Below are 18,737 nucleotides of genomic sequence, written 5' to 3' on the forward strand. Positions count from 1 at the left end.
ACAGTGCTGCAAAGCTGTTGATCAGGTCCAGACTCACATCAAACCCCCTTATTTTCTTTATATTGGCTTCCCATCAAGTTTAGGATTCATTTTAAGGTTCTTGTTATTGCATGGTCAGACATCTGTGGGACCTGCTCCATCAATTATATCACCACCAGGTCACTTAGGTCTTCTGATCAAGGCTTACTGGTAGTCTCTAACTCTATAATACAAGCAAAAGGTGATCGTGCCTTTTAAGTTGTGGCTCCAACCTGCTCTTCCACTTGATGTACGATATTTGGTCTCTGTTGTTTTATCTTTAAAAAGTAGCTGAAGACTCATTTATTCAGGCTGGCCTTTATTTTGCCTCATGTTGTGTGGTGTTCTGTGTTTTTTATGTCTTTTGTTGCCTATGTTTTATTTCACACCAACCAACAGGGATGGCAGAGAATAAGTTGATCTTTCAATTTATTCTATTAGGCTACATAACAGTTTAGTTAATAAGAATTAACTGCATCTTTCCATCAATGAGGTTATTTTTTGTGAGAAAAAAAGTTTAAGTGGAGCTTTGACTTGGGATCATTTTGTCACAGTACAGTCAGATAGTTGTGTTGAAGTTGAGCTGCTGCTCTCAGCAAGTACGCTGCTGTTCCAAATGGAGATTGATTGTACTGAGTTTTCCCATCCTCGAAAGTTTGTACTCCCGAGTTGAACTTGCCAAGTCTGCACTAGCAACTATGGAAGTCCAAACTTGGCAACTAACGAAGCCCAAACTTGGCGTGCTTGGTATCGAGAAAGGTCCTATGTGAAATTGGCTTCAGTAAAAGCTGCGTTATTTTTTTCCCCAGCAGAATTTTGCAGAGACCAACCCTCCTCTGCCCTGATATTCTCTCTAACCATCTCTCTCTCTTTATGCCTAAACTAAACCAACCTATCTGACAAAGGAAACAAGTTTTAGCCAATCCGAGGCAGAATAGGGAGAGTCTTCACAGAAGGTGGTTCAGAAAAAAATAAGGTATCAAATCCTGATGCACTTTCTGTATCTGTCGTTTAAAAGAAAAGAAAAAGAAAAAAAGCCCTCTAAGTATAAATAAAATCGGTTTTGACCTAGTCTTGTTTACAGTTTTATGTCCTTATTTTTAACCATTTCACTCTTGTGAAGCACTTTGTGACTTTGCTTTGTAAAAGGTGCTTTAATAAATAAACTTTCCTTACTGACTGGAGCACATCATACTGCAAATCAGCTTTGGTTGTTACAAGTCCAATGGTGTTGGTTATGTACCATTAGCATATAAAAATGCGTTTCTTTACAACAATTAACATTTAGGAGGACCCACAATGCTTTCAAGTTTGTATTTATCTCAGAAGTGGACATTTGTAAGCCAACCTTGCTAATAGTAGCACTGATTCATTCATGTTAATTAAACCTGTTGAGTCACCTGCACACTCAGTGTTGTGTTCATCCTGCATTATAGAAAGGAGGAAGTATCGCTTACGTTTTTCATGGGGTTAAAAATGACCAAACTGTCAAAAAAGATGTTCAATATCTAACCAAGATGATACCCTCTGAATGCCCTGCCACGTTTGCTGTAGATCAAACATAATTTTAATAATATCTCACTATTCTATAAGGTGGCAGAATGTGAAAAGTTATGGATATCATCTTTAATTTTACACGGGCAATCATTATTTCCAGTAAATGTCCCCCTCCAGATGCTTAACAACGTGTCTTGGGTCATAACTATGAAAATGTGACTAAAAAGAGGAATAAAACTTCTACGTATCACAGTGTGACTGATGTCACCTTCTCTCCCTAAATCTGAATCCCTGTCAGAATCTGCAGTGGGAGCCATGAATATTTAAACAAGAGAAAACGTGCCAAGAAGCCCAACGACTCTGACTTGGTGGAAGTGGAGGAGATTTGTGGGTAACCCAGCCTGGGGCTCTGGGCCCTCAGCCAGCAGCTTTGATCTGATCGGACATCGCTTGCCGCTAAAATCACCACTTGATCTGGTTCAGGTTGACACCCCTGGGAGAACCAGGGGACCCGGCTGCCACGGCAACAGATGAGCCAAACAGAGAAAATGCTGGATGATAAACATAAAACCCCTTGAACTATAAAACCCACACACACACACACAAAGCAATGTGTTAGCATTTGGACAACGCAAAGACTGATGCATCTGCTGCTCATGTATACATTTGTAGAACTGGAGAAAGCTATATGTTGTCTCACTCTCATATCAGAACTAGTCATCATAGAGCAGCACTGATAAAACTTCAGCTCTACTTTCAATAAGAGGACCTTGTGTAATCACTGACTCACCTGTTATTATGATATTACACAACATAATGACATTTGCTGAAATCACAGGTGCCATCATCTCTTTCTGTGTCAACACTATTTGAAACTTTGTACCAAAAACCAAACACCTCACTGTATACATCCACTACTGCGTCTGGTTTTTACCACAATAATAAAAAAGGAGGAATACAAATTTAATCTAAATGAAGAATAACATCAAACAAAACTTAATACAAAGTGTGTGATTCTTGCTTAATTAGTATCATCAAAGGGCCTTTCTTTACCAAATTATGATAATCTTACTTGAAAGTTTTAGAAATCTGTGTGCAGATAATATTCGCCAGTTTAAACACAGACTCTTAAAATCCACCAGTGGGACTTTGGGTCATTTTAATTTTAATTTTTTTGTTGCAGTAAATGATGAGAATAGAAACAGATGTGTTGTGATATCCCTGCCTTTGTGTCCCCTGCAGATTTGACGACATAGTTGAAGCCCTGAAATCCCTCCCGTGCAGCTCTTCTTTTCTCTAATCCATTTCTAGCCGTTTTGGCAGGAACATGGTCACACTTTATCTCTCCGCATCACATGCACTAATGGCCCTCTCTGTCTGTGCGTGCTTCTGTGTGTGTCTTCTTATGTGAGGACATTTCCTGCAATCGTGAGGCTAGTTTTGTGGTCTGGATTAAAGTTTAGGGTTAAGATAAGAGCTAGAATTGGGTTAAAATCAGAATAACAGTTACAGTAATGCAGAGATTAACTTTTAAACAACACATTCTGCAATTTAGAACAAATTTAGACATGAATATTCTTGAAAATAAGAGAAAAAACAGTCAATATGATGAGACTATATGAGCTGTTTTCAGTAATTTTCTGATTACAGTGTAGTTTTTGCAAATTTTTGCCTTAATTCCAAGAAAACCAATATAAATATGAAGCCCACTGCATACTATAAGGACATTTTATTGCAAAAACTTACCTCTTAACTTGAGCCTTTTATTAGCTTTCTCTGACAGTGATCTCCACACTGATGCACTACTGAACTTCTTTTAACATGTTGTATTTTACTTGATTTCTATGTTGTATTTATTCTATTTTTTAGCTACTTTTACTGTACTATTTTAACTATTTTAAAATAATTGATAATTGTATTTTCCGTTATATAGTACATTAATGTTTCTTTTACTTTACTCTTTCTTTTTTGTTCTTTTTTAACCATGCTTTATGCTCCTTTTAGGCCCTTTTAATGTGAAGCACTTGGTATATGTAATTTATTTTGTAGTAAAGCACTCTGCTGCATTTCTTGTATAAAGTTATGATTACGATTATGATGATGATGATTACAGGCTTTGAATAGTGTTTCAGTTTGTTGTTCATTTTGCACTTTTGTACTTAAAGCAGCCGTATAAATCCATCCAGGAAACCATCTCAAAAAAAGCTAAAACAAACAAAGGCCAGCAGAGGTTTTCTGTCGCGACACCCACCTGCATCCTCCTCTCCTCCTCCTCCCTCCTCTTCCTCTCCTCTTCTTCGTGCTTCCTCTTCAGCTCCATCTCTGATTTCCTGGTTGGAGGAAGACATAAACAGAGGAGGAGGATGAGAGGAAGGCAAATATAAGCAGACAGACGGGAAAATAAAAAGACGGAGTGATAAAGAAAATAAATGATAGTGGGGAAAGACAGACGGACAGAGACATTGATTAAGAGAGAAGAGAAAAAGACGTATTGTGAAGCAGTGATAGAGAATAAATATAAAAGACAGGAGACATTAAAACAAACAGTGAGATTAATAAGGTGAATATATCGATTTCTATATCTTATACTGACTGTGAAAATGTTAATCTCAGCATTTCCACACTAGTTAAATTAATTTAGGTGTTTGACAGAAATAACTTAACACTTCATAACATTGAAAGTAAGTTTAAAAAGTTAAAACTTTGTGTTTTTCCAGCAGTTACAGAACATTATTATTCATTTGGAGTCGTGTTTCTGTCCACCCGCTGAATGTAAGTCCAATATTCACTCTCTTTTAGCTCTGATTTTGCTCCCTACAAACTCCTGAGGGAAATATTAGCTGCTAAATGCTCCATTATTTTCACCAGCACGTCTTTAATTTGTTCTGTCTGCTGTTTTCTGGTGGTGCACAGTGGGTGAACCAGACAGTAAAACTAAAACTGTATGCTAAAGAGATTTAAAAAGTTTCACAGAGTTGCAGAATTGGGTAATTTTTCAGTTTAAGTCCATTCCACACAAAAGTTTGTTTTTCTGCTTTTTCCCAATCTTAGTTCAGTATACAACTTATTTGAAGCGGTGGGGGGCTGTGGCTCAGGATTTGGAGCAGGTCCTCCATCAACTGCAGTGTTGGCAGTTCAATCCCAAACCTTTCCTGTCAAAGTTTCTTTAAGCAATACACTGAACCCAAAGTTGCTTTCATTGGTCAGGCCTCCACCTTGCCTCCACTCTGCTGCCATTAGTGTGTGTAAATAGGTGAATGAGAGGCAATTTGTCCTTTAAGGTAAAAATATACTTGAGTGCAAGTGCATGTTTTTGACTACTGAACTGAACAGAATAAATAAGATTTGTTGGGGAAAAAACATATTAAACAGAAATTATTATGCAAAACTGTACTTTTATATATTTTGAAACATGTCCGGAGGGGCTCTTTGAAGATACACTGACTACTAAGCAGCTTTAACATGAACTATTAGCAATGGATTTGGTCAATTTCTCCTTCTTCTTTGTATTTTATTGTGCTATGGAACACCCATGAGCTGTGTCTTTAATAAAATCTGCATTAGATTGAAATTAATTGGTTTTAAAAGTGTAAGGGTTAGGGTTAGGGTTATCCTCTTGTGTCTGTTTCGGTTGCTCTTAAACAGTTATTTATTGTCTTGCACTTTGCTACTTTTTTATTTTGTTTGTGTGCTCACAGGAAAACTGTCAGAGCACTAAACCTCTGACATCTGCTCTCCTTAGTACTGGCTGCTTGTTTCCATCAGTCATCGAGGAATAAAAGGTTACTCTGCTGCCGCTGCACACATTTTAAATAGGAGCATTGGCTACAGCGGATGCAGGAAAGAAAGGAAAACATCACACTCTGTAGTCACAGTCTTTGAGGACTTTAGAGCATCAGAAGAGGAGTCTGCTGGGAGACAAACGGGCCTTTTAATGCATCTTTATGAATAATGTTTGGAGTAATCGTGCACATGATCTATGATGCGATGGGAAATCCTATAAAACGAGGCATTTTCCAGTGTCGCTGACTTCATTTGATGTCCCGTTGTCGTGACCTTCAGGTGAATCTTGGGAGTTCTTGGGAAAGTGGGCCATAAAATTTGGGGCTGTCGTCTCTAATGTCTCATATTAGCGGGTAGTGGTTTGTGATGAACACAATGGCCCCCTCATCAGTCCTCCTAAAGGACGATGATAGGGGTCAAAGCTGAGTGAGGAATGGGTCTGCCATAGTCTGGGCAGGAAAGGAAATGTTCTGTGTAGCGCTTGATGGATTCAAAACTACACCGGTCAGAAGATATAAGATATAAGATAAGAGAAAATATTGCAGAAGACAGATTTTCTTCATCTTTACAAGTTGTCTCTATGATCCTGCAGCTCTGCGCACACATACGAGGATGTGGAAGCTGTCTGGGTTTTAGTTTTCAAGTCACATCCAACTTTGCAGCTCTTTCAAGTAAAAGTTAAAGAATAAACTGACTACATTTATATTCATATATTCATACAGTACCAGCTTGGACACAAACCTTTTAAAAAAAACACTTGTGTTTTTCAAGGGTTTTTCACGGGGCAATGTTTCTTTTTGTGTCCATGTCTGGTGTAACCATAACAACTTTGTACCAAATTATTAGACTTGCTTAAAAACTCTCAATAAAACACCACCTCAACTAGTTTGGCATGATCTTACATTATAACTTTTTATATTAAATAAAGGTAATGGAATACAATTGTTCTAAATATCAAATTTAATCATGTCAATCAGGAACCATTTCTTTTCTTTTTTTTTTTTAAATGAAGTAATTATTTACACTTAAACAACACTGTAGGTGGATCAAATATTTAATACTCTCCTTTATTTTTATATATTTTTATATTATTTATTTTCATATTATTCAATTATTTTGTTTTATTCAATTTAATTAAATATAATTTTAAATTAAATTTAATTAATTAATTAATTTATTGTGTGTTACATTACTATGTATGAAAAGTGCTCTACAAATAAAGTGTTTTAATGACAGAAACCTGAGAACTGAAGCTTATTTCTACATAAATAGTGAATCACACTGAACGAGAGCATCAACTTAATACAGAAAATGTAAACGACCCAGCTTGTTAACACTTTATGACTTCTGTAAAAATAAATCCTTTTGGAGCAGCTATTTCATTACTTAAATGTCTATTAACACCTTTAAAAATGTGTGGACACGGAGCATTTCTAAGTGAAAAGTGGCTTTCGCTGGGTCGAAACAACTTTAACGAGTGCCTCTTATTTTTTATTTTTGTTACGTGATGGCAAAAATAAAATGTTTCATCAGGACCTCGGTTAAGTGTCTAAAAATGTAAAAAAGTACTCCAACCTCAACCCCCCCTCCCACTTACAGACGCCTGTCCTCCTCATCCTGCTTGCGCTGCTGCTCTTCCTCCTCCCTCCTCTTCTTCTCCCTGTCCATCTCCTCCTGGATGCGTTTCAGCCGTTCCCGCTCCTCCTCTTCCTTCTTCTTGTTCTGCATGGCCGTCAGCAGCTGCTCCGACCGGGTCACCAGAGCCTGGTGCTCGTGGTCGATGTCGAGCCGGGACATGATGGTATTCTAAGGGACACAAGAGAGAGCTGATTTATAATGATGTTTCTGGGCAACAGGAGTTTATTTAAATAAAGATCCAGGCTAATAAATCTTATAAAAGCACATAATGGCATAAATAAGGCCTTCCATTGACCTGACCTTTAACCTCTGTAAACTACAGCTGACCTAACCCCAGGCTGTTTATTTCAGTTTTAATGTTCAGGCTGAATTTCCATTTTATTTTTCCCTCTATTTTTGGCTCTTATCATTGCGGCCATTCTGCAGCATCTCATTTACTTTAATCAATCAGAACACAGCTTACTGTAGCCAAAACCAGTGCTGAACATTTTCATATTTTTGGCATCAGCTGGAGATTTTGGGAACTATAATAAATCATACGGGTTAATATCCTGTTCTGATGTAATGGATAACATCAGCCAAATTCCTGAACAACACTCAGAACACCATAGCAACCACCTAGCAACCCACCCCAATACCTGAATTAGTCAATCAACAATAATTAGCTGAGTATTTTAGGGTAGTAAACAGAATATTTAGATTTTGGAAAGGTGCTCAGACAAAATATAGCATTTGAAGACGTCTTTTTCAGCTCCGGGAAAATGTAATTTTCACTATTTTCTGACATGTTATAGATAAAATAATGGATTAATCAATTATGAAACTAATCATTAGTTGCAGCCGTAATGTGGACGTATAATTTAGTTTACTTTTGGTCTGGCTGTGGCCTTTTTTTAATGGTTTGCTCCCTTTAGTTCCTGTGAAGGGAACATCCTCCTAGAAACACCTTAGCAACCATAATGTTTATAGCTGTACATGGTCCTAATAAACCAATTACTACTACTACCTCAAACATCTTATTGAAGTCTGATACGTAACATCTCTAATGCATACAAAAGAGTAGTGAACTATACATAAGTCAACATGCAATCATGTATGCATGCAAACACCCCGTCAAAGTTAACCTGACAGCATGTAATCCAAAAATTCATCTTCGAGGAAGATTAAAAGGACGTCAGAAACATCAGACTTTATTATTTCAGCTGGTCCTCACAGAAGCTTAAAGAAACCCATTTCAGAGCAACGGGGTTCCTCTCAGTTCACTGCTACTGTGTGTTCAGTCGTCATCAGAGCGCGATCTGACGGCTGACACAGAGACACGCTGGGCGGCGGTGTAAACCTGAGTGTTAACGTCTCGTGGCAGATGAATATTCATACGCATCTGCTGTCAACGCAACCTTTTCCCTGCGACTGTCGGTTACTCTACTCGACAAAGCTGCGGAGCCGAGTTTGACGTGACAGGAGCGTCTCACTTGGAGTCCCTTGACCAGCGTTTGTCCTTCTTACAGCGACATTTACTGTGGCGAGACCTCAGGCCAACCTCTATCACTCCTCTCCGGTAAGAAAGTGACAATTTATAGGAACCAAAGAGAAAAAGAATCTACGTAGGACATTTAAGATTCATGACATTCATAGTGAAGATTATCTGAAAAGAGGGCGGACATACAGTAGGAGAAAGCCCACAATTTAATCTGGTTTAACAGCAAATATTATGATAATGAGAAGAAGAAGAATCCTGACAATCTATCAGGTTGGGTAAATATCTCTGAATAATACGCCCCATCTATCTTTTTATCTATCCACATGACAAGTTATATATACTGTATGCAAATGTAAAGAACATCACAGCCTGAATTGTATCCAATCTGTAAACGTATCTAGTGGAGCTGGCACCGAAGGCGTCCTCCATCCATCAAACTGCACCAGAATGTGGTTTAATTTAATGCTGTCCATCATTACTCACGAGTAGGTGGCACGCTCGTCAAAAATGGTGCGTACTCTATTTTTGAAACTGAACTCTTTCAGCGTACCTGTCAGAGCAGACAGCACCACAATGAGCTCTCACTGAAGGATACGGCAGAATTTAGGCTTCACAGTTGACTGGAAAGCTTCAATAGCAGAGATAAGATATCGGTCACGCTCTCTATGTCACCCACCTTGATTTTGATCATCAGGGCGTTGATGGCGCCGTCCAGATCCTGGACCTGCTTGCTCATCTCCTGTTTGCCCTCCTTCAGCCCGGCCACCACCTCGGTGAAGCGGTCCATCCTCATCTTCAGCTTACGCACCTTCACCAAGCCGTCGATTCTGAACCACAAACACGAAACAGAGAAAAGGAAATAACATGAACGTTTGCTTTGAGGGTTTTTCTACTTCTTGATTTCTACAGTGTGGCTCTAATGTGGAGCAGAGGGGGTCAGGTGCTATTTGAAGTATTGAAGATTGAAGTTTCGAAACTAAAATTAAAAAATGAAAGCAAGTCATTTTCTTTCTTTTGTCATTCGTACATCAAATAAGAATAACTGGGAGCGCTCCAGTAGCAGATAGTTACTGCACACGGTTTCATAATAGTTTCATAATTTCTATTAAAGTTTTCATTGTATTCTTGTAAATTAAATTTCCAAGTTAAGGTTATGTGCTGACTCTTTTCCCCCTGAGTTGAACATTGTGCTTCAATACCAGCCAAGGACCTTTGTACATGTCATACCCTTGTTTCCTGTCTGCCTTTAACCGCTGTTCTCAATAAAAGAAAAAAAAACCTTGAATAAATAAATAAGTTTAAGAAAACAAGATGAAAAATGGCATTATTGAATCTGTCTCAATAAGTACATGTTGAAGGTCCAAACAATCTGCCACAAATACTTTGGAACAATAAGATCCTGACTGATTCTGTCACTGTGCTGTCGCAATTTATGCTCATTAATAATAGATATACATCAGTAAACCAAGCATATACACCACATACTGTAAATACACAATCATTTATCTGACTTTACTGTTACTGATGTGGAAATTTAAGGAGAAAAAATAAACAGCAGGGTTCAAATATACAAAAAAAATGTGATTGTAACTCATGAACAGAGAGGGAAACTGCACCAGCCAGCAGTTAAATGCAGCTAATCTTGTGTATGGGTAATAAGTTCACCTACCAATCACTTTGTCAGGCAATAAAGCTTTATCTACTCCGCCTGCTCTGTTGGAGAGCTGACAAATTACTTGTACAATTATCTAAATCATGCTTTTTTGGCTTCCACACTTAATTTAAATGTTTAAAGTTCCTGCTATAGTGCGTCAAATCACAAGGGAACAGTTTGTCCCATCACAACTAAAGTTTATTTAGGCTGAGTGTAACTGGTGTAAGTTTTGGCTGCAGGCAAATGATTTCAATGCTGAGTAAAATGATAATTTTTAGTCATAGATTTTAGTTATAATCCTGCTGCCCTGATTACACTGTACTGTGCTGCAGATGTATAAACTTAAGTCATGTGACTCAAACTGGAGACTCGAATCAGAAGACTCCTGACTTCGCCTGGACTTCAGGTTTTTGACTTTGGATGATTTGATAATCTCCCAACGCTGAAAGTTTATATTTTCATTATCGATTCATTTGATGATTCTGATCTTGATTTAATTGGTTAACTTTTAGACCATCAAAAATTAAAAAATTTAAAAAAAGGTTAAGAAAATAGCATTTATAAATCCATAGAAGCCAAGATTATGTCTTTAATTTTCATGTTGTGTTTGACTTACAATACAGAACATGACAATTTTTAATTTACTGTCACATATGTCAAAGAAAAGCAGAAACTCGTCACTTTAGAAGCTGGAATTAAAAACTTTAGCCGTTAGTTAGATCATTTTTACATTGAATTGTAATTAAATTATATGAATAAAATAAAAATAAAGAACAGTAATTATTTTTCTAAATGTTCTATACTACCTGTGAACATTTTAAATAAATAAGGAGTGACTAATGACAAATTTAACACTTAAAACACAAAGTTGAAGACTTCTTGGACTCGGGACTTGTTGGTCTTGACTTGAAGCTTATTTGTGACTTACAAAACAATATAATTGTCGCCACTTTTGCTCCGATTCATGTAAATTGCCTTCTCATTTTATGATTGTCGCCCATGTCGCTGCTCGCTAAATCTCAATCTCGGCCCAAACTCCGCCCCCGTCATTAAAACACCACCCAGCTCAGCTACTGTAATCACACACTTCACCTCATCAGCAGCACACTCAAACACAATCACACGGCATATTAGTGTGACCCAGCAGGCTGCCAGATCAGACTAAAACATCCCGCTGGGAAAAAAAGAAAAAGAAAAAAGAAGAAGAAGAAGAAAAAACAAAACACCACCCACCCCACCCCCCCACCCCTCCCCTGTCATCAAATAATGGCGGTAATAAGCAGAGCTGCACGTGTCGCCTGGCGACTGACGCCTCCGAGCTGTGAAAGTGGCAGATAATGAAGAAGAAGAGGAGGAGAAAGATGAGGACGATGGAATGAGGGAGGAAGTGGAAGGAGCAAGGAATAAAGGCAGGAAAAGAGGAGATGAGTTTAATGAGGAAGGATGGAAAAGAGGGAAAAAGGAAAGGGGGGAGAGATAATGAACAGAGGGAAGTGAAGATGAAAACTGAGTTGGAGGACGACGAGCAACAAGGACGAAAGGAGGGAGAGATCCAGGAGAGAGGCAGAGAGGAGAAGATGATGGAGAAGGAGAAAGTGAAAGAACACAGAGGACAGGAGGAGAAAGGGATGGAAAAATGTAGGAGCAGAGGGAGGAGAGAGTAGAGAGGGAGGAGGATAAGAAAGAAGAAGAGCATAGAGAGAAGATGGGAGAGGGAGGACAGAGAAGGGCAGAGAAGAAGGAGGGAGGGAGAGAGAGAGGGAATGTACAGGGGAATACAGGAAGGAAGGAAGGAATGAAAGAAGTATGAAGGAAGAAATGAAGGAAGGAAGACAGAAAAGAAGGAAAGCAGGAAGGAAGGAATGCAGTAATGCAGGAAGGGAGGAAGGAAGGAAGGAAGGAATGCAGGAAGAAAGGAAAGAAGGAGGGAAACCCACCGTGGTTTGTGCTTCCTCTTGCAGAGCCACATCCGAACCATCTTCTGCATCTTGATACAGGCGCTGGTCCGGTACAAGATCTTGTTCTTCACTGTGAGAGATAGAAAGAAGAGGAAGAGGAGGAGGAGGAGGAGGAGGAGAGGAGAAAAGGAAAATACAGTCAATATCGATTTTCTTTTTTTTTTTACCAACTTTTTATGAATTTGAATGTCCACACTGCGTCTTGATGATCTGTATTTGTAGTGTGAATACTGATGCTAATTGCTTGCTTAATTGCTGTATTAGTTATTTTATTTATTTTGTATTTATTGTGTTGTATTCACTGGGTGATACGCTTAATCACATAAAAAAAAGATTGTCATTGCAGTGTGACAGGAGATATATGTGTGCAGAAAGCATGAAATGAAAGCGATGACAATAAATAAAGTATGAAAAAAAAACAACTTCTCAAATGATAAATGTAATCTAAACACAAGCAGTTGTATAAAAATGTTATTTGAATAGTTTAACCTGGGCTGAAGTTTGATTTAAATCATAAACTATGTGATTAAAGAGCAGGTATGAATCTGACAGCTTTGAGGAGGGAAAGTGTGCAAATACCCATTTTTATGGAGGACGGACAAATGAAAAAAACAAATCAAACAATGAAATACAATGAAATTCAATGCATATTGTTATGAGTATTTCCCTTTTATGTATGCAGTTACTGAATCATAACTAAATGAAAAATATGTTAAATGACAGTTACTTAGCGGACGGATTGTTGTTTTTTATTGTGACATGAATTTTTCATGCTGCAGTAAAATTAAATCACAACGCAGACAACAAATTGAAGAGGTTTTGGAGGATTGTAATGGCAACACTAAATACAAAGTGCTCTCATTCATTTTTCATGAGGAGGTGAAGGGGAACTTTTTTTAGAAAGGAGAGGTGTCATCAGCACCAAAATGAGAAATAAATCAAACGTCCAATCTCAGCGTTGGGGCGGGGTCGTAGGCTGAGAAGAGCTGATGACAGCCAGACAGACAGACAAGAGTTTCCTGTGGAGGAACACTGCTTTTATTTAACTATCACTCAGTAAATGTGTTCATAAAAAGGAAAAACATAAAAATATGTATTGCATTTCATTTTATTTTACTGTTTGATTCGTTTTAATTTAGGCATGTTAAATCTTCCATATATTTCGATAACATACAAGCCAATAATTATTAAAGATGTCTTGTTTTTAGCCACTTAATTGCGTGGATATAGTGATTAAATAATAAAAATAAATAATAAAATAAAATAACTTCTTCTCCTCTGCATGCTCTACCATACTGTGTCTTTTTCACCAGTATACGTAAGTAACTTAAAGAGTTTTTGATCATATGTGCTAAATCAACATTTTTGGACATCACTACAAAATAACAGTTGTTATGTAAATGTTATATATAGATATAGAATAGATTTAATGTGTTAAATGTGACACAGTTATAAATTTGCCAAAAAGCTTTACATTTCATTCAAAGTACCATATTCAGCACAAAATACCAACCAATGAATTCAAGGGACATAAATAGGCTATCTAGTTATATGTCTCCACATATAGAAGAAAATAATATGGACTAAAAATAAGTTTAATTTGTGGTGGATACAGTGACTTAGTCTAATACGCTTAATGTGGTTTATATTTGCAGATATAGTTGATTTCTTTACAAAGCTCACCCTTTCATTTCATCCCTGGTCTAGTCTGTGGCTGCATATCTTTATCTGTCGTGCCAATGAAGTGAGTTTGAATTGAGAGTGAGAAAATTAGGGAGAGAGAGGGTGAAAGAGATGACGGGTGAAAGATAAATAGAGTAAAATAGGTCGATAACATCACTATTTGCTGCCAAATTCATTTAATCCCGTTATGACCTCAGAATATTTAACTCCAGCACCATCAATGACTATGAATTAATCAGCTCGGATTCACTACACATACAGCACTAACTGGTTATACTGTATTCAAAAATCTAATATTTTGAGATTTTCTGGCTTTTCAAACTGTTGCTCGTGTAACAATATAAACCCAGCGGACTAGGCAAGCGTATCTATTTCTTATTGCGATATGATGATATGCTTTGGCAATACTCGCTTCACGCTTCCTGCCAATAAATCTCATTTTCAATTTGATCGATAAAGAGAACGGAGAGAGTGAGAGACAGAGAGGGAGAGAGAGGCTGAGAGAGAGTGACACAATGAGGGAGGAAAAAACACAGATTTGAAGAGACAAACAGAAATAAAAAGAGAGAGAATAACTATAACTGAAACTACTAGAGAAAGAGAGAGAAATGAGTGTGATCAAGACAAAAGGAGGCACTAACAGAGTGAGAGAAAGAGAGAGTGGTGTTATGATAGCGGCGAGCAACCTGCAATGACTGACATGAACTCTCCTCAGACACTGCAGTGATAAACAGAAAGCAGCAGACAGATATACCAGTCCTCCAGGAGCTCAACCCCACATTATTAACAGCAGTCTTTCTCTGCAGCACAGCACACACACACTCTCTCTCTCCTCTATCCTCTCTCCTCTCTCCTCGCCACCGTAGATACCGCCCGTGGTTTGTTTTGCTGTTGTACTCTGCTCTGTCCACAAGGCCCCCTGGGTATTCTTGTGAAACCATCTGTGCCTACTGATGCATCTCCTGTTTGCATGATACGATTTCCAATATGTCTGCAAAACTGAGAATAAATATACTTGAATGTGATAGCTGTTGGAGGTAGATGCAGGGCCGGATTTAACCTCCTATGGGGAACTGGAGCAAAGGTTAGTTGTTGGCCTGTTGACACAAATAATGAAATGTGTCTTTTGTGGTTTTCTAATATTTATATTCTGAGTTTCACACCTTGAGGTGAACATACGTATAAATGCTGCCTACAAGTCAAAAATCAGGGCTTTAACCTGTTATAAGCTTCGTTTGTGACAAGTTGTTTCTACCTTGCTGGCGAGCTGACGTCAACTCATTACGAATGCCCGGAAACAGTTGTTGCTAAGGTTTTCTCACGTGTCATTCATTGTCCACTCTAATATTTATGATCAGATTTTGGGTCCAACATGTACAGACATATTTGAGAAGCTGACATTTTGAGTAAAGAAGGAGAAAAAAAAGTTTGTGGAATCCTGCCGACCAATCAGAACAGGGTCTAAAACGGCCTGTTTCAGACAGAGGCTGAACTGAGGGGCTGCGCAAAGGGCCGGTATAACTTAAAGGAGGAGTTTTTAACTTTATATCATGCAAATATATTCCAATAGGGCTCCAGATTTAAAATATAGACCTGGAAATGTGCATGGTAAGCACTAATGCCTAAAAATAGCAGCTGCTGAAATGTGAATATTTACTAGTTCTCCCAATTTTTCATGATGATAAACTCAGCATCTTTGTGTTTTTGACTGTTTGTCAGACACAAAAAGTCATCTGCATATACACATAGGTGGGGGATAAAGTCTATGAATATTTTCAGTCATCCAAGTCATTGTATATCTAAAAGTGCTGAGTCAAGAGCACCTAGACTTCTTGTAGATTCTTGATGGCTGCTCATCCCGTCGGTTCCTTTTTTGTGGTTGTTCAGATCACTCGTTCATCAGACCTCTTGTCTGTCAGGTGTCTGTCGTTAGAAGTTTGTAAAGTCACATGAGTTTGGTTGTTGAACTGCGTGGGAAGGGATGAAAGGAGACTTCCAAGGCACTTAAAATTCTGTCCTTTCATCACTTCCCAGGCAGAGCTAATGTAAGTTTAATATCTAATAAATAGAGTTTTATACCCCGCCCCGGCTGTTTTGCTGCATAAAGCTTTGGGCTCTGGTTGGGTTCAAGGTTTGTTATGTTATTTTCATATGATATTTATTCAAAAAAATCTCTCTTATTCTCTCTCTGACTGTGTCAATCATCTGTATAAATGGAGGTGGTGGGAAGATGGGAGAGGTGGAACTTCGCCAATATGTAAATATGTGTAAAACAGCAGCTCCCAAAAGTGAATAAATCAATAACTCAGAATTTAACTCAGGTACATGCACAGCTCCATATGACAGCTGTAAGAAATCACTCATTCTCTCACAGAGTGTGTGAGCAAGCGGTTTCTGAGATGTAATGCTGGTTCAATCAGTTGGTCATCCAGCGTGATTGTTTGGCTGATAAACTTTGCTTTGTTGTGGCTGTCTTGAGGGAATTTCTTGCATTTGTTTGTTGCTTCCATCTATTTTTGTTGCATCTCTGGCACATACTGTCCTGCTTGTCCTTTGAAGGATGCTTCTGCAAGTGTTTCATCAATTTTCTCAAGTTGGAAAAAGCCCCTCGAAACATTATTTTACACAATTATCTTTCTGTTGTTTTACATAATGATGGCGGAGGCTGCTGTTGTTGTCTCTTGACATACCGCTACTGTACTTCTCTCTACATGATAAAGTATTTTCAAAAAGGCATCGCAAGGTATTGTAACTTTATTTTTTCTCATAACCTGGTGGTGTTTTTAGTGGATCAACATTGACCCTGAGTGCCAGATCTTCACATCTATTCTGCTTTAGTTATGGAAATAGGGAGCACTCAGTCTCAGCTTATTAAAACTGCATCCAAACAACTCAACCTGAAAACAAAACAGGAGTATAGCAAATAGCTGCTTCACACTGTCCTTGTAAATGTTGGCATATACTTTATCAACTTCTATCAGAGCATCATTTTTGTGTGGTTTAAAGCATCTACAGTGTGTTTCTGAAATCAAAACGTATTCATTTTCATTATTTATTACAAGTTTCTAGCCTATTTTATTGCTCTACATAGATGAAATGATTCCTATTAATAAATAAAATAAAGTTATTATTATTAGTGAAGTAGTTTTTTTTCCAGTCTTTTTGAACTAAACTTCAGATGAAACGGATACACACCTACCATCACTATTTATTAATCATTCTTCCAGGATGTTGTAACCATGGTAACGCTGTGATTAAAAACCCTTAGGATATTTTTCTGATGAAATTCGTACAGAAACCTGTGCCCAGTCTGCCCGAAGCAGAACAGATGCCGCTGCTTACGTTTGATGACGGACAGCGCGCACCACTGGACCTTCTTCCAGCGGCTGTGGATGAGCCACTTGTTGACCTTCTTCACCAGCTCGGCCAGGTGGTCCGGGTCCGACTTCATGATCTGATCAAACTCTGCGAACTGGAAACAGGTGAGAGGTACATTGTCAGAACTTTGCTTTTATAAACTAAAAGAGTCAAGTTAGCTGGAGCTTGTTTGTAATGATTGAATGATCTAACTTGACACAGAACAAACTACTGTGTGATGTGTTTCTTTTCCTGAACCACAACAGCTTCACAACAACGTCATATTGCTCAAACCCTCGTTAAAGTGTAATGTGGCTATTAACCGAGCTGCCAACACTCACACTTTGACCATAAGACTCAGGCAGGTCCTGGCGATATGAGCAGAATCAAATATCACGATATGTTTGACCAATACCTCCATATCCATATTTTATCAATATTGTAGGGATGACTATCAGTGCTTTCACAGAATATTAAGGCAATGAGATTTTTGATAAATATTCATCACGCGGATATAGGCAGATTATATAACAGTCTGTCAAAGTCAGAAAGTTACATTTTTACTGTAATGCAGCCTTTAAAAGCAGGAAAATACAACAATTATTCAATATCACAATATTACGATACTCAAAATCTAAAACGATATCTATAAAATATTATGATATTGATATTATATTTATTTATTGCCCAGCCCTAGACTCAGGTAATTGACATTTTTCACACGCTCCCATGCCACACCTACAGTTTTTCAAAGGGTGATAAACAAACTAGCTGATAACATTGTTGCATGACAGCACACAGACAGACAAGACAGAGCAGCACAATGCAGCAGTGAGTTATTCAGCCCATCGCTCTGTTGCTCTGAACCCTCACATAATTCTCAATAATAAGTCTTTAGATTTGGTTTATTTCAAGAGGTTAGGTGGTGTTTTCTGGGTCGAGGACCTTCAGAACCCCTCCTGCCAATTATGTATGTTTCCAAGTTTGCTCATGCATTTTAAAAATGGCACCCATACCAATGCTGGTGAATGTTTTCCAGCACTTACTAGACGTGATAAGAAAGTCTGCTGCGATCTACTCTGTCATACTGTGGCTAATATGTGTTGGTGTGCTGTTACCGTGTCCCCTGGAAACCTCTGACTTACAAATCGTGAAACCTTGAGTCTGCTGCTTCTGCCTTAATACAGTAAATGAACAAAGAGGCCAAATTTACATCATTTTTTCAGCGTCCATGTCTTCTTACAAATGTAGCTTTGTGGCTGACCCTCAAGTTTTGGCCGTCCTAAGCTTCAGACAACCACCATAAAAGCGAGCCAGACGCATCAAAATCCACATTTGACAAAATAGCTTGAACCTAAAACTTACTTCTAGTGTTTTAAAGCTGGAGAACACAACCACCTTTGTCTCCCAGCAGGTTAACATAATAATTTACAAGCATCATGTGAAGTTATGTCTCTCTTGGAGGGCATCGTCGCCTCTAGAGCAAACTCCTCGACAGGGGCTCGAAGAGTAATGAAAGCATCGGAGTTCAGTCAACAGAAGACATCAGTATTTATTTATTCCTCAGAGCTACAATGTCAGAGTCACAGCTCCTCCTTCACAGTGTGTACCGAAGTCCACTGCAACAAACGCATGAACTTTAACAAGCCCCCTCCTGGAAACAACATGT

General features: G+C 38.3%; 1 protein-coding gene across 4 annotated transcripts in view; it reads right to left on the reverse strand.

The window, feature by feature from the left end:
• The window catches only part of LOC133997691 (unconventional myosin-VI-like), a gene marked incomplete at its 5' end in the record, with an annotated part of 71,250 nt that overhangs the window by 27,917 nt on the left and 24,596 nt on the right, over window positions 1-18,737 (reverse strand). For all 4 annotated transcript variants that reach the window (XM_062437381.1, XM_062437380.1, XM_062437379.1 and 1 more), the window contains 5 exon segments: window positions 3,767-3,845; window positions 6,896-7,104; window positions 9,093-9,243; window positions 12,008-12,098; window positions 17,054-17,183. In XM_062437381.1, coding sequence (XP_062293365.1) covers window positions 3,767-3,845; window positions 6,896-7,104; window positions 9,093-9,243; window positions 12,008-12,098; window positions 17,054-17,183 — 660 coding nt within the window.

This window comes from Scomber scombrus, chromosome 17, assembly GCF_963691925.1.
Source record: "Scomber scombrus chromosome 17, fScoSco1.1, whole genome shotgun sequence".
NCBI lineage: Eukaryota > Metazoa > Chordata > Actinopteri > Scombriformes > Scombridae > Scomber > Scomber scombrus.